At 33.4% G+C, this 15,443-nt stretch overlaps 2 protein-coding genes across 2 annotated transcripts in view; both read left to right on the forward strand.

Annotated features, from left to right (window-relative positions):
• Positions 1–15,209, forward strand: part of LOC127724469 (uncharacterized) — a 46,814-nt gene extending 31,605 nt beyond the window's left edge. Inside the window, exons 4-7 of the mRNA XM_052231439.1 lie at positions 9,953–10,180; positions 10,563–10,763; positions 11,702–11,877; positions 15,013–15,209. Coding sequence (XP_052087399.1) covers positions 9,953–10,180; positions 10,563–10,763; positions 11,702–11,766 — 494 coding nt within the window. The 3' untranslated portion in view covers positions 11,767–11,877; positions 15,013–15,209. The remainder of the gene's footprint in view (positions 1–9,952; positions 10,181–10,562; positions 10,764–11,701; positions 11,878–15,012) is intronic.
• Positions 1–15,443, forward strand: part of LOC127738025 (receptor-type tyrosine-protein phosphatase epsilon-like) — a 264,382-nt gene that overhangs the window by 94,743 nt on the left and 154,196 nt on the right. The window lies entirely within an intron of this gene.

Below are 15,443 nucleotides of genomic sequence, written 5' to 3' on the forward strand. Positions count from 1 at the left end.
GGCCAAAGCTCTCCTGGCCTTTTGTATAGTCAGGCGAGAAACAAGATATAAACGGACTTGGCTTGGTATAAACATGTATATTTAGTAAATTCGTATAAATTCAAGTCAAATTAATATTTCAAAACAACATAAAAATATAAAAGTGTAAAAAAAATTTTTTTTTTAATAAATCTTGAAAATATTATTGTGTTTGTGTGTGGCCATGGATAAAGGCATATTTTTCAGCCTGGGTTAAAAAAAAAATATTGACTTCGGGTACAAATCCCTGCCCCACCCCAGAGAATCAAATGGTTGCTTCCTTGGGAACAAAAGAGATTGAAGATGTTGAGAATAAAGATCAGGTAATAATTTTATGTTCTGCGGCGACGTTAAAGGAACACGAATCAGTCAATCGATCTTTATGACTATGGCTTCAGTTGTGTAATATTCCTTGTTGTAAAAGTTCCTTTTCAGCTTTGTGTAGACTTATTATGACTTGGAATAGATCTACGATGACTAATGAACGGTCGTGTATGGTTTGACAATTTTACATGCCTACCGATAATAAAATTGACAATGGAAATGGGGAATATGTCAAAGAGACAACAACCCGACCAAAGAGCAGACAACAGCCGATGTCCAGATATGATACGATGCTACCGGACATAGAAAAAACTGTCCTTTTTTCATGGAAAATTAAACTGTTACAGTATATTAAAGAATACAAAACTAGCTCTCTTTTCTGTAAATACAAATAAAAAGCTGACATGGGTGAGATTAAATCTAGAAATTCCAATCTCCCAATTCACTTAAAAAGACCATATATAGATATAAGAAGATGTGGTATGAGTGCCAATGAGACATTTCTCCGTCCAAGTCACAATTTGTAAAAGAAAAACCATTATACTTTTTGCCAATTATTCTATTCTTTTTATATTTTAACACCTCATTATTCTATTTTTTTTTATTTCTTGGTCTATTGTCTCTATTATTTATATTTTTTGCCCACTATTCTCTATTCCGTAAACACCCATCCACACCCAGGCTCTAGTTAAGGTCACCATATAGCTTTTTAAAAATAAGCAAAACTAATACCGAGTAGGCTCCGAATGTCAAAATGATTGAATGCTAATCCCGGTTTGAATTGTGAAATTGTGGAAATTTGTTTTTCAATCAACTGATCAAGCAAAACACATTATCGTCCTGAATGTTCGTATAATGGACCTTGGTTATGAATTCTAATCATCTGAGATCAACCTTTCTAAATTTAAAAGTAAAGATCACGCACCCTTATTGTTCAGATTGATAAAGTCTTTTGCATCCGTCGACATTATCTTCGATTAAAGATCTGATAACCACAGTGACTGTGCATGTATACTTTAACGACCGGGGTAGTTTTCTTATAAGTTTTTAAAAGTAGTAACCTCCCTTGTTCATGTGATGTTGTAATCAATCTTTTTATTTGTACCATCTTTATATAATATTTTATTGTACAATTTAAATTTATGATTCGTTTAATATCTAAATATAATAATTTATTTTTTATTAAAGATATAAACAAGGTAATTTGAAAGGCTTTGATTCATTTATCACCGTAGTTCAATTCATAAGTCAGGCGGTCTATTTTGTCTACATTATGTTGAAAGAACACCGGGGTGTTTACATTGGCATTATTTACTATCAATGACTGTAAAACAAGAAAGGAAAACATTGTACATTAGTAGTGGAGAAAACCAGAGTTCTGGGCCACTTTGTCTAATGTTTAACCTATGGGAGAGGATACCCATGAGGATACCCAGTGAGGATACCCTCTGACGTCATAATCACCTATTATGACACTAATTAAATTAATTAATTAATTTCTTTGGATAAGGTCATTTTAAAGTGTTACTAAGTACGTTTGTGTTAATTATGCATAAGTATATGATTTTTATTTTTATTTTAATTTGATATATGAAAATCCCCAGTCTATTAATAGATATACAGGTAAACCCATCTAAGTTTGTATCAAATATATATTTGTTTGTTTATATATCTATTCACCTACGGCTGTGAAGAATAAGACGTACACGTTATTGTATAAATAATATAATCGTTAAATCAATATTGAAAGCGTGTTTTAACTTGTCGTTATTGTACGTATAGTGACCTTTAACATGTTTAGACGTGTCTTTTTAATATAAGTAAATCGTTACATTAATGGAACAAAATAGTATTTTACATCTAACTATTTCTGGGGTGAAATTTTGAAAGGTATTTAATCTTGAATTTTATAATATAATTGTTCAATCAATATCGATAGCGTGTTTTAACTTTCAATAGGTTTTATTGATAAACGATGCACCGGTGTTTATCATTGTTAGTGTTTGTGTATGTTTGTGTGTGTGTGTGTTTGTGTGTATCGATTCAAGGTTAATCCATACAAATATGAGCAAGGAATTATCCAATATGATTCTCCTTTTGTGTGATTGTATTCCTATTTTATTTATTTTTTTAAGTTTCTGCTTCTCGGTACCACACTAGTAATGATAACAACAATAATTTGTACAATATTTAATATCCCCGTCAATTCAGACAGACATGGCTCGCGGAGCCATCCACATGCTTTCTTTACAATATATATAAAGAATAAAATTATCTATAATTATTTTATACATCGAGATAAAAAGAAATAGAGAGTTGCATATCACTAAACAGTATCTCTAACCTCACGAAAGGGCCAACAGTATGCTATATTTCGTGCAGGGGTGTAAACTGTCGAGACTTGAAGTTAGTCTTTCCGGGATAGTTAACTCTCTCAAATATCAGATAAATCGCGAGCTTTAATCCAAGAGTTGAATTTCTTTGGCCAGTGTAACCATTTAACATAATATTGCTTGTTGGGTCCTTTGCCTTTTGTTTTGAGGATGTTTTCAACTTTCCATATATCATCTTCCCGAACATCCACTTTCTGCACTTCTGATTGGTAGAAGGTTCCTGAAATTTCTTCGTCTTGAAAATCAATAAGTCGATAAACTGGAAGCCTACCACGTAATATTCTTTGAGATATTCTAAATATCTCTCCGCTCCATTTCTCATCGTATTCCCTGGTAAAAGGATTTCTTATGTATGTAATCCGAACTTTATCACCGATTTTGAAACGGAAAGGTTTTCGTACATTCTTTGTCTTAGGTTGTAATCTTTTTGGCCAATACATTTTCCACCACAGGTTTGTCTCTTTAGATAGGGTGACTTTATCTGGTGCCATGTCAATCGTTCTATAGAAGGTCTTGTTGTAGCTGTTAGCAAAATTCTGCAAGTTATCCACATAATCATAAGATTGCTTACTGGTGATAAATCTCATGATTTTTGATTTAATAGTCTTGATCACTCTTTCAACGTAATTAGCTTTGATTTCCGTATTTTGTGCAAATAGATGTTGAATATTTCTCTGTTTAAGGAGAGATTCTACTAATCGTGATCTGAATTTTTGTCCTTTATCTGTTCTTATTCTGTTTGGTGATCTTCCTTGTGATAAAACATGTTTCAAAGCATTCGCAACGGATTCACCTTTCTTATCCTTTAGAGGCCTTAGCCATACATATTTGGAGAATATATCAATCACCACCAATATGAAATTGAATCCACTGTTAAATTTCGAAAATATAGACATGTCCATTAAATCGATATCCCATTGATCGTCTATTCCAATAACGATAACTCTGTTCCGCTTAAACGACCGTTTTAAAGGTCTTTGCAAGCTGTATGGCTCCTGTCGTTGTAGCCATTTTCGTATTCTATATTTACTGAGAACGTATTTTCCATCTGTTCGAACAAATCTGTAAAGTTTATCAGGCCTTGCAAAACTCGCTGGGTTAGCTGGATTGTAATAAATATTTCTCAAGTACTTTTCCCAAGAGGCCATCTTTACACATGGAATGATGAATATAGAATGACATACAGAGTAAAACGTTCTCATATTTATACAGTTGAGCTTTCATCGTTTACATCCTCCTCCTCCTCCTCCTCTTCCTCCTCCTCCTCCTCCTCATCATCATCATTACTATCTGTGCTTTCAGAACCATCATCATTTGTTTCGTTATCAATAGCTTCATCTAGATAGCTTTCCAACAAAGGTTTATATTTCCTGATGGCTACTTTAATGGCTTTCTCGTAGTCCATGTCATCGTTAAACAGTTCTGTGATCTTTTTCATGACTTTGCCGTGCAATTTACCATTTTGTAGTTGTAGTAGATACTGAACCAAACTACTATATCTGGACAAAAACTGATCCATATCCTCGTCTTTTAGTTTGCGATTGGCCTTACGTCTTGCATGGTCTTCATTCATGTTACCACCCATGTATTTATCAACTTTTTCTTTCCATATATCTTCATTTGCCTCTCTGGCAAGTTCAGCTAATTTTATAAAAGCCACATCTTCTCCATCTTCTATATCAATTTCGTCTACACGAGACTTCTTGAAGGGAATGTCTTCATCCTCTTTTTCCCTTTTTCTTTTTAAATCATTATTTTCCGAGCACCACCTATTCATGTGTCTAGCTAAATCAGGGACGCTTTCAAAGACTACACCACAATCATCACATGAAGGCATGATTTTTCTCTCGTCTGGTAAATACGTCTGCTCACTTTGAAATGTTTCTTCAAACTGAGGTGGTTCTAGTTCTTTTCTGCTAATATACTCTTCTGAAACACCTCCACCAATCATGTTCTTATTTTCGAATATATTAATTTTTAGTCTGTCGTCTTCTGGTGTATTCTGTTTCAGACCAATGAATAGGCTCCCATACGGTCGTTGTGTCCCCTCTTTGTACTTATTCATGAATTTCTTTGGATTATTAGGATACATCTGTCTAGCAAATATAGCTGGTCCAACTTGATCACGCGGGTTTTTGAAAAGGACTATATACTGGCTATTGATGCTCATGGTTCGACTCTCCTTTCCCTTCGAGAACGCATTCTGCATTATACAAGCTACATTTAGGTTCCTGTGATGGCTGCCCTCCACAAAGAGTTCACAAACATCCTTACTATTGGTGGCGTCTCTCATTAAATCGTCTAGGATGATTAAACTTGGATATCTAGAGTCTATGAATGAGTCATCATTCAAATTTTCAGGTAAACCTTGAACAAACAAAATGTTTTTAATGGTCTGCTTCAGGTCACTAAATAATGGCTGCCACCGTTTATAACACCATATAATCCTATCAGGTGATGGTTTTAGCATAGTCCGTGCTCGCTCCAATAATGTTTTCATCCAAAACGTCTTACCTGAACCAGAAGGTCCAGCCAATATCATAGTGAACGGATGATGTAGTACCAGATGCTGCGGTGGTGGTGGTGGTGGTGGTGGTGTTGGTGGTGGAGGTGGTGGTGGTGGTGGTGGTGGTGGATACGCATGACTGCTCGGTGGATACGGATGACTGCTCGGTGGATATGGTTGATTGATTTTGTGTTTTTTCCTATAATGTCTCAACATACCATCTTTTCTCGAAAATTCTGTACCGTCAATATTTCAATCACTCTACGTCTATCATTTGAAGGAAGAGGACGTGTTTTAAGAGCTCTCTAAGATGTCTAATACTTGTCCAGATTGTGGTAAAGAATTTTCGAGAAAAGATGCTATGTTGAGACATTATAGGAAAAAACACAAAATCAATCAACCATATCCACCGAGCAGTCATCCGTATCCACCGAGCAGTCATGCGTATCCACCGAGCAGTCATGCGCATCCACCACCACCACCACCTCCACCTCCACCACCACCACCACCACCACCACCACCTCCACCACCACCACCACCACCACAGCATGTGGTACTACATCATCCGTTCACTATGATATTGGCTGGACCTACTGGTTCAGGTAAGACGTTTTGGAAGCAAACATTATTGGAGCGAGCACGGACTATGATAAAACCATCACCTGATAGGATTATATGGTGTTATAAACGGTGGCAGCCATTATTTAGTGACCTGAAGCAGACCATTAAAAACATTTTGTTTGTTCAAGGTTTACCTGAAAATTTGAATGATGACTCATTCATAGACTCTAGATATCCAAGTTTAATCATCCTAGACGATTTAATGAGAGACGCCACCAATAGTAAGGATGTTTGTGAACTCTTTGTGGAGGGCAGCCATCACAGGAACCTAAGTGTAGCTTGTATAATGCAGAATGCGTTCTCGAAGGGAAAGGAGAGTCGAACCATGAGCATCAATAGCCAGTATATAGTCCTTTTCAAAAACCCGCGTGATCAAGTTGGACCAGCCATATTTGCTAGACAGATGTATCCTAATAATCCAAAGAAATTCATGAATAAGTACAAAGAGGGGACACAACGACCGTATGGGAGCCTATTCATTGATCTGAAACAGAATACACCAGAAGACGACAGACTAAAAATTAATATATTCGAAAATAAGAACATGATTGGTGGAGGTGTTTCAGAAGAGTATATTAGCAGAAAAGAACTAGAACCACCTCAGTTTGAAGAAACATTTCAAAGTGAGCAGACGTATTTACCAGACGAGAGAAAAATCATGCCTTCATGTGATGATTGTGGTGTAGTCTTTGAAAGCGTCCCTGATTTAGCTAGACACATGAATAGGTGGTGCTCGGAAAATAATGATTTAAAAAGAAAAAGGGAAAAAGAGGATGAAGACATTCCCTTCAAGAAGTCTCGTGTAGACGAAATTGATATAGAAGATGGAGAAGATGTGGCTTTTATAAAATTAGCTGAACTTGCCAGAGAGGCAAAAGAAGATATATGGAAAGAAAAAGTTGATAAATACATGGGTGGTAACATGAATGAAGACCATGCAAGACGTAAGGCCAATCGCAAACTAAAAGACGAGGATATGGATCAGTTTTTGTCCAGATATAGTAGTTTGGTTCAGTATCTACTACAACTACAAAATGGTAAATTGCACGGCAAAGTCATGAAAAAGATCACAGAACTGTTTAACGATGACATGTACTACGAGAAAGCCATTAAAGTAGCCATCAGGAAATATAAACCTTTGTTGGAAAGCTATCTAGATGAAGCTATTGATAACGAAACAAATGATGATGGTTCTGAAAGCACAGATAGTAATGATGATGATGAAGAGAAGGAGGAGGAGGAGGAGGAGGAGGAGGATGTAGACGATGAAAGCTCAACTGTATAAATATGAGAACGTTTTACTCTGTATGTCATTCTATATTCATCATTCCATGTGTAAAGATGGCCTCTTGGGAAAAGTACTTGAGAAATATTTATTACAATCCAGCTAACCCAGCGAGTTTTGCAGGGCCTGATAAGCTTTACAGATTTGTTCGAACAGATGGAAAATTCGTTCTCAGTAAATATAGAATACGAAAATGGCTACAACGACAGGAGCCATACAGCTTGCAAAGACCTTTAAAACGGTCGTTTAAGCGGAACAGAGTTATCGTTATTGGAATAGACGATCAATGGGATATCGATTTAATGGACATGTCTATATTTTCGAAATTTAACAGTGGATTCAATTTCATATTGGTGGTGATTGATATATTCTCCAAATATGTATGGCTAAGGCCTCTAAAGGATAAGAAAGGTGAATCCGTTGCGAATGCTTTGAAACATGTTTTATCACAAGGAAGATCACCAAACAGAATAAGAACAGATAAAGGACAAGAATTCAGATCACGATTAGTAGAATCTCTCCTTAAACAGAGAAATATTCAACATCTATTTGCACAAAATACGGAAATCAAAGCTAATTACGTTGAAAGAGTGATCAAGACTATTAAATCAAAAATCATGAGATTTATCACCAGTAAGCAATCTTATGATTATGTGGATAACTTGCAGAATTTTGCTAACAGCTACAACAAGACCTTCCATAGAACGATTGGCATGGCACCAGATAAAGTCACCCTATCTAAAGAGACAAACCTGTGGTGGAAAATGTATTGGCCAAAAAGATTACAACCTAAGACAAAGAATGTACGAAAACCTTTCCGTTTCAAAATCGGTGATAAAGTTCGGATAACATACATAAGAAATCCTTTTACCAGGGAATACGATGAGAAATGGAGCGGAGAGATATTTAGAATATCTCAAAGAATATTACGTGGTGGGCTTCCAGTTTATCGACTTATTGATTTTCAAGACGAAGAAATTTCAGGAACCTTCTACCAATCAGAAGTGCAGAAAGTGGATGTTCGGGAAGATGATATATGGAAAGTTGAAAACATCCTCAAAACAAAAGGCAAAGGACCCAACAAGCAATATTTGTTAAATGGTTACACTGGCCAAAGAAATTCAACTCTTGGATTAAAGCTCGCGATTTATCTGATATTTGAGAGAGTTAACTATCCCGGAAAGACTAACTTCAAGTCTCGACAGTTTACACCCCTGCACGAAATATAGCATACTGCTGGCCCTTTCGTGAGGTTAGAGATACTGTTGAGTGATATGCAACTCTCTATTTCTTTTTATCTCGATGTATAAAATAATTATAGATAATTTTATTCTTTATATATATTGTAAAGACAACATGTGGATGGCTCCGCGAGCCATGTCTGTCTGAATTGACGCGGATATTAAATATTGTACAAATTATTGTTGTTATCATTACTAGTGTGGTACCGAGAAGCAGAAACTTAAAAAAATAAATAAAATAGGAATACAATCACACAAAAGGAGAATCATATTGGATAATTCCTTGCTCATATTTGTATGGATTAAACCTTGAATCGATACACACAAACACACACACACACAAACATACACAAACACTAACAATGATAAACACCGGTGCATCGTTTATCAATAAAACCTATTGAAAGTTAAAACACGCTATCGATATTGATTGAACAATTATATTATAAAATTCAAGATTAAATACCTTTCAAAATTTCACCCCAGAAATAGTTAGATGTAAAATACTATTTTGTTCCATTAATGTAACGATTTACTTATATTAAAAAGACACGTCTAAACATGTTAAAGGTCACTATACGTACAATAACGACAAGTTAAAACACGCTTTCAATATTGATTTAACGATTATATTATTTATATAATAACGTGTACGTCTTATTCTTCACAGCCGTAGGTGAATAGATATATAAACAAACAAATATATATTTGATACACACTTAGATGGGTTTACCTGTATATCTATTAATAGACTGGGGATTTTCATATATCAAATTAAAATAAAAATAAAAATCATATACTTATGCATAATTAACACCAATGAATTAGTAACACTTTAAAATGACCTTATCCAAAGAAATTAATTAATTAATTTAATTAGTGTCATAATAGGTGATTATGACGTCAGAGGGTATCCTCACTGGGTATCCTCATGGGTATCCCTCCCATAAGTTTAACATTAGACAAAGTGGCCCAGAACTCTGGTTTTCTCCACTACTTACATTATAAAACGAGAAATAATTAAAATTAAATACAAAATTCTTGTTTAGTGAAATCAAAAACGAAAAACGGAAACACTTTTGATTTTCATTTTGGTTTTAGAGAAATCAAAAACAAAAAATGAAAACACTTGCGTTTTCCGTTTTGGTTTTAGAGAAATCAAAAACGAAAAATGAAAACACTCTCGTTTTTTGTTTTTTGTTTTTGATATTTCAAAATGAAAAACGAATGGACGCAAATATACACGGACCGTCCTTCCCAAAGTAAAACACCAAAAGAGCTATCCCCAAAAGGACTACCCCAAAAATTCCTAGATATTCTACTGTAATGAAGTATTTTTGAATGATTAAAACGTCTAAAGAATTTTTGTCATGCATAGTTAACTTTTTACACTCTGCATTGTTGATTTTTTCAACAAGATTAACAGTGCTTCTTTAAATTATGTCCTTTGAAAACTAATAACTGTAAGTAATAAGATACATGTTTGCTATACAAATTGCCAATGATGTTAATTAATATTGCTGACAAAGCTTTAAAACTAATTTTGGTATAATTTTAATTACAGTTGCTATTCGAATGAATGGATTCAAATTATATGTAACCAATACATCAACTATTCCACCTGACGGTTATCTCTGTTATGAAGATCCTGATCCCGGTCTTCCAAACCTCACTCAGACAATACCATGTAATCAACTTGGAAAATATGTCATTTATTACGATGATAAAGGAACTGATGAAGGAAAATATGTCTACGGACCTATAATTGAGTTATGTTACGTTGCCATTAATGGTAAGTCGTTAATAATGTGTATAAACGTAAAAACTTTCATTTTCCACAAGTCTCTCGTCCTTGTCTATACATCAGTATTCTTTAAGTTTTTGTTTGATTGTTTCAAGTCTTTAAAGTTTGTTTACATTGTTGACCATCAATTTTTGGCGTTGATCTATAGCTGCTGGTTGTGCAACATGTTTCATCATTCACAATCACGAATGGTCTTCTAGAACGAACTATTCTTTAACCATTTTTTTTTACTGAAAACCTTATTCTGCAACAAAAATTAAAAAGATGAATTTCAATAAACGACATTATTGTATGCAATGGTTTACTGATATCTTGTATTAAATGTGTTTGTAAATGCATTTATAATCGGTTGAAGTATGCTTCTGTTAAGGTTGCCAAAAGAATCATTGGGGAAGTAAATGCGAGAATGTGTGTGCTGACAATTGTTTGGAGCAAAATTGTTATCCTGGAAATGGTTCTTGTGTTTGGGGGTGTAACCCTAAAAACTGTTTAAATGATGTTTACAATAAGGATACGGCAGTCTGTACCGACGGTTGTAAGAAAAGACAGACTGGACGCTATTGTAACGAGTGTAAGTAATTGTAAATAAAATTATACGTACTAAGTAATATCATTATGTAATTTGTCTTTATATTATTGACGTATACTATGTGCAAAATGTATAAACAGTGGAAGATAAATTATAACTATTAGATGTAAAAACATGCAGGTTTATGTGATAGACAAACAATAACATTTATCCAATGATAGCTTTAATTTGGTTTAATCTATTACAAAAGTTGCATAGAACGGCTTTTGAATTAAGAAGAATATGTACTAATGAATCGTACTTTCAACGTCAAAGTGGCTTATTTTGGAAATTAAAAATTCCCCTATAAACATCGGTCAATCAAAATAAATGACATCATGTTTTGTAAGTATAGATGACGAAAAGAGGAATAAATTTTAGAGAAAAAAAGTAGTTCAATTCGCAGTAATCTACGATGAGATTCGTACTTTAGAATAACGAAACCCGTAAATGTAACAACAATTGACCTTCTAAACATGTGATGCTGATTGTCCTTATCATTTAATTAAACAACTCTTTTCTTTATTTCGATAAATATTTTGTATAATTTACTTTTGAAAAACTGATATTCACTTCGCCGATTGAAATTATAGTAAATAACACACACAAAAAGACAATTATGGCATATTATTATACCTCACAGTATAATTGAATAAATCTATTGGCTAAAAAAAGATCACGTGGCGTGATTTGAATAGGATATTTTCGTCCAAATCGACTGGGCAGGTGAATAACCTCGACAAATTGTACCGTCCGGTTAATAACCCTATTATTCCCCGCCCCATACAATGTATTTGTTTTGTATAATAAAACAGTTACAGTCAGAGGGCCGTTATTGTAATGTATCATCTGTTAAGACGTATTTTTTCCTGTTATTTGTTGCAAATATCACCTTCAGTTAAAACGAAAGGAATCATACTATTTACATCTTCTCATCACAGATAACATGGCATCTGACGGTTCAGTCTCTCTCTACATCCCACTGGTGACCCACCGGCTAGTCTAGCAAATGATGGAAATAAAACATCTTGCTCTAAAACAAAGGGACTTAATGTAACATTTCAGGTTGACATTAAAAAAATAAGCATTGGAAAAGGAATGTATGTAACTTTTGGTGGTACGTTAATAGTAAATAATTATAATTACTAATAATTGCTTACTGTATATTTACACAACAGATGTGATGCAACTTTCATATATGTCTTTCTTCATCCTAGTTACAACTTTGTGGTTGTTTTTTTTTTTCGTCATTTATTACTAAGAATATTTGAAATATATTTACAGTTTGAAAAGAGTTTTCTTTAAATTTTTTCTGTAAAGTACTTTTTGTTCTGATTTATGTGTTTATTGCGTTATTTTTGCCATTTTTTCGACTGTTCAGTAACGGATATAAAAAAGAGTACAGATATATGTTAGATTAAATTTGCTTGGTTTTTTAAAAATTCGTTTTTCAGTTCAAACTTTTATTTGAAAGATGAAAACTATCAAAATGGCATCGGTGCAAGCTTAATTAAGTTTGGAAAGTCGAACACACTATTGTTTTATTTATACTCCAAATAATCTAAATAAACTGTAAAAATTAAAGAAGGATAACAAAAATTCAAAAAGGGGAAGTCCATACACTACAAACTTATCAGAGTCTGAAAAGACCATATTTAGATTTTACTTGACAAGACTCGACACAATCTCGACAGTACTTAACTGTATCCGACTTTTGTCTCGACTTTACTTAATAAGTTCAATTGAGTACTTTATAATCTTATTATAGTCTGAATATGGTCTCGACAAATGATCGACCAGTCTCAACGAGTCTCGATTAGTCTTGACCAGTCTCGACCAGTCTCGACCAACTTACAAAATTCCAGGTAATTTTGTCGTTAGGTTCATTGCTGTCAAATTTAAAGATTTAATTAATAGGTAAAAAAAAAAGGCTAGAATTTTCAGTTCGGATTAAATTCAAATAGTCACCTTTAAAGATTTCTAAAACTTTTTCAGTTCAACTTGGATTTTCATATAAGTCTACAGCTATCTCAATTATATATTGATCTTACAGAATGTCAGGTTATTTGGTAGTTTGGTCTATTGCTGTCAAAATTTTAGGATTTAATTTATAGGTAAAAAACGCTAGAATTTTCAGTTCACACTAAATTCAGATAAACACCTTTAAAATTTGTATAACTTTTTCAAATCAATTTGGATTTTCATAAAACTCTACAGCTTTCTAAATTTTAATCTATATTCGATTTGATCGAGCACAAAATATGGTCTTTTCAGACTCTGAGGAGTTTGTAGTAATAAAAACTGACAAAATCAAGCACTATATATCAATCAACAGAACAAGTGAAAAACAACTGTTTCTGATTTGGTACAGGAATTTTCCGAAGAAAATTGTGGGTAAAACCTGGTTTTTATAGCTAGTTGAAGCTCCCACTTGTATGACAGTTCTTAACAGTTCCGTTATATTGACAAAATTTGGTAAGCAACCCTATCAGACATAATAGGCTAATATTACAAAAATTGGGATCAGCAGCCAAAACTGTGTAAACATACATCACATACATAGAACACAACAGACTAAAACAACTAAAAGAGAGGCAAAGATACCAAAGGGATAGTCAGACTATAAATCGAAAACAAACTTACAATGCATAGCAAATAAACGAAAAACAACCAAAATACAAAAACTTTCTACAAAATACGACATAGAAAACTAAAGACTGATCATGGTCCCAACTATTAAAGCTTACGATAAAAAACAAAAAAATTGGTACATGTAAGAATCATCCTTTAATAGCAACAACATATTTGAGGAGTTGACTGACAATTCCCGCTATGCTGATGTATAATTTTGTAGATCTTGTCTTGCTTATTATTTTTGCAGTTTACATTTTTCTTTATCTATTACAGTTTTGCAAAATTCTTTTTAAGGGGCAATAACCCCTGTAAGTAATCAACAGACGGTACTGGCATTACCAACAAATTTGTAGTTCTTGTCCTGCTAATAATGTTTGCTTTTGATGTTTTTCTTAATCATTATGGTTTTAAAGATTACATGCAAACACCATAACATTGGTAATAATTGTCATTTAGGGGAATACATGTAATACCTATACAGAGAAGACCAACCATATCGGTCGTTTAACTTATTTTTAGTTCTTGTCTTGCTGATATTTTTTTCTGTATAATGATTATGTTTTCAATGCGTAAAAAGCAAAGGAACAGCGCTTTTATTGCTGTTCTTTATCTCAGCCACAGTAAGCCTCTCAGCACAGATCAAGATCACGACAGGTACCTGAACTAATTATTGCTATTATTACTATTATTATTTTTTAATTATTATTAATATTATTATTGATGTTTTAACTGACAAAAAACACTAGCTTTTGAACCTTTTATGTTCCTATTCATGTGGACTGGTCAATTTATTCATAAAGGAAAGGCTTTGTTTGTACATCTTTTGGAAGGTACATCTAGCAATACTCTGCGGAAGCACGAAAGTCTTAAAGTTTATTTGTATTGGACTGTCCAGTTTGTTGGTGACTCCTGTAAATCCTTTTTATGTATTATTTAGAAAGGGGCATACCAATGCCAATTAATAAGTACTGCTATAATGTATGTTTGCAATGCTAACCAATATTATATATCATATATTATAGTGTGTTCTATGAAACAAATGTACAGAATAATTTTTAAAAACTTTGTGATTAAGTTTATCAAATCCATGTCTTTGAACTTGATAAAAAGATATATCTAAGATAACAGTGTTATAAAGATCTGATTTACCCCAGGACTACCAACTAGAAATCGACAACCAAATCGTCAAGCAACCAAAGTTGACTACAATGGAATGAATAACATTCTCCATGGATATTTTTCCATCTGTATACGTATGTAGACAGATTCAAACACACTTACATTTAGATTATAATTCTCGTTGTTCATACTACATTAAAACCCTTGTGTTTCCTACAAGGATTTTAACTTATTTTGATAAACGAAGCAGATGCAATTAGTAAAAAAGGCACTAGTTACTAATTTTCACTGCCTGTTTCAGTTGGAAAGTGTAGATTTCTAGGATTAAGTTTTCAGTTTTTGACCATTATGGTGCCTTCCCATTTTATCCTTATGCTATACTCTAGTTCCATTGATATCTTCTTTTTTTCGATTATAAGATCTTGGTGTGGTTTTGGACATGGTATACAGTTTACAGTATTGTCAGTCCAAACTGAAACGTTTATTTTTATTATTTTAGAACGTACTAGAAAGGAGGGTCATCATATCGTTTACGCTTTGAATAACAGTAATTCCTGGAATATAGGAACAGTTTTATACAATGGAAGATCTTTGCCTACTGAGATTAAATTTAACGCCGTTTTCAGATACTTAACATATATATTTTATCCAGATCATGGGCAACCTTCTGAACTTGAAATATGTGAAATAGGGATTTATGGTGAGTTTTTTCATCAACGCAAAATATGTTTTGTACATGAATGCATCTACCAGAATGAATTTTTACGTAAAGTCGAGACATACAGAAAATCTGTAAAAAAAAAGCATAACGTTAAAGTACACAAAAAAGATCTAACATAGATTGTAATTTCTATTGATTATCAGATATAACTACTTTTTCTTTTTGCATCTCCATTGCAACATCCTCCAAAAGTAGGACCTGATTTTTAT

This window comes from Mytilus californianus, unplaced genomic scaffold, assembly GCF_021869535.1.
Source record: "Mytilus californianus isolate M0D057914Y unplaced genomic scaffold, xbMytCali1.0.p SCAF_1, whole genome shotgun sequence".
NCBI classification, from domain to species: Eukaryota; Metazoa; Mollusca; class Bivalvia; order Mytilida; family Mytilidae; genus Mytilus; species Mytilus californianus.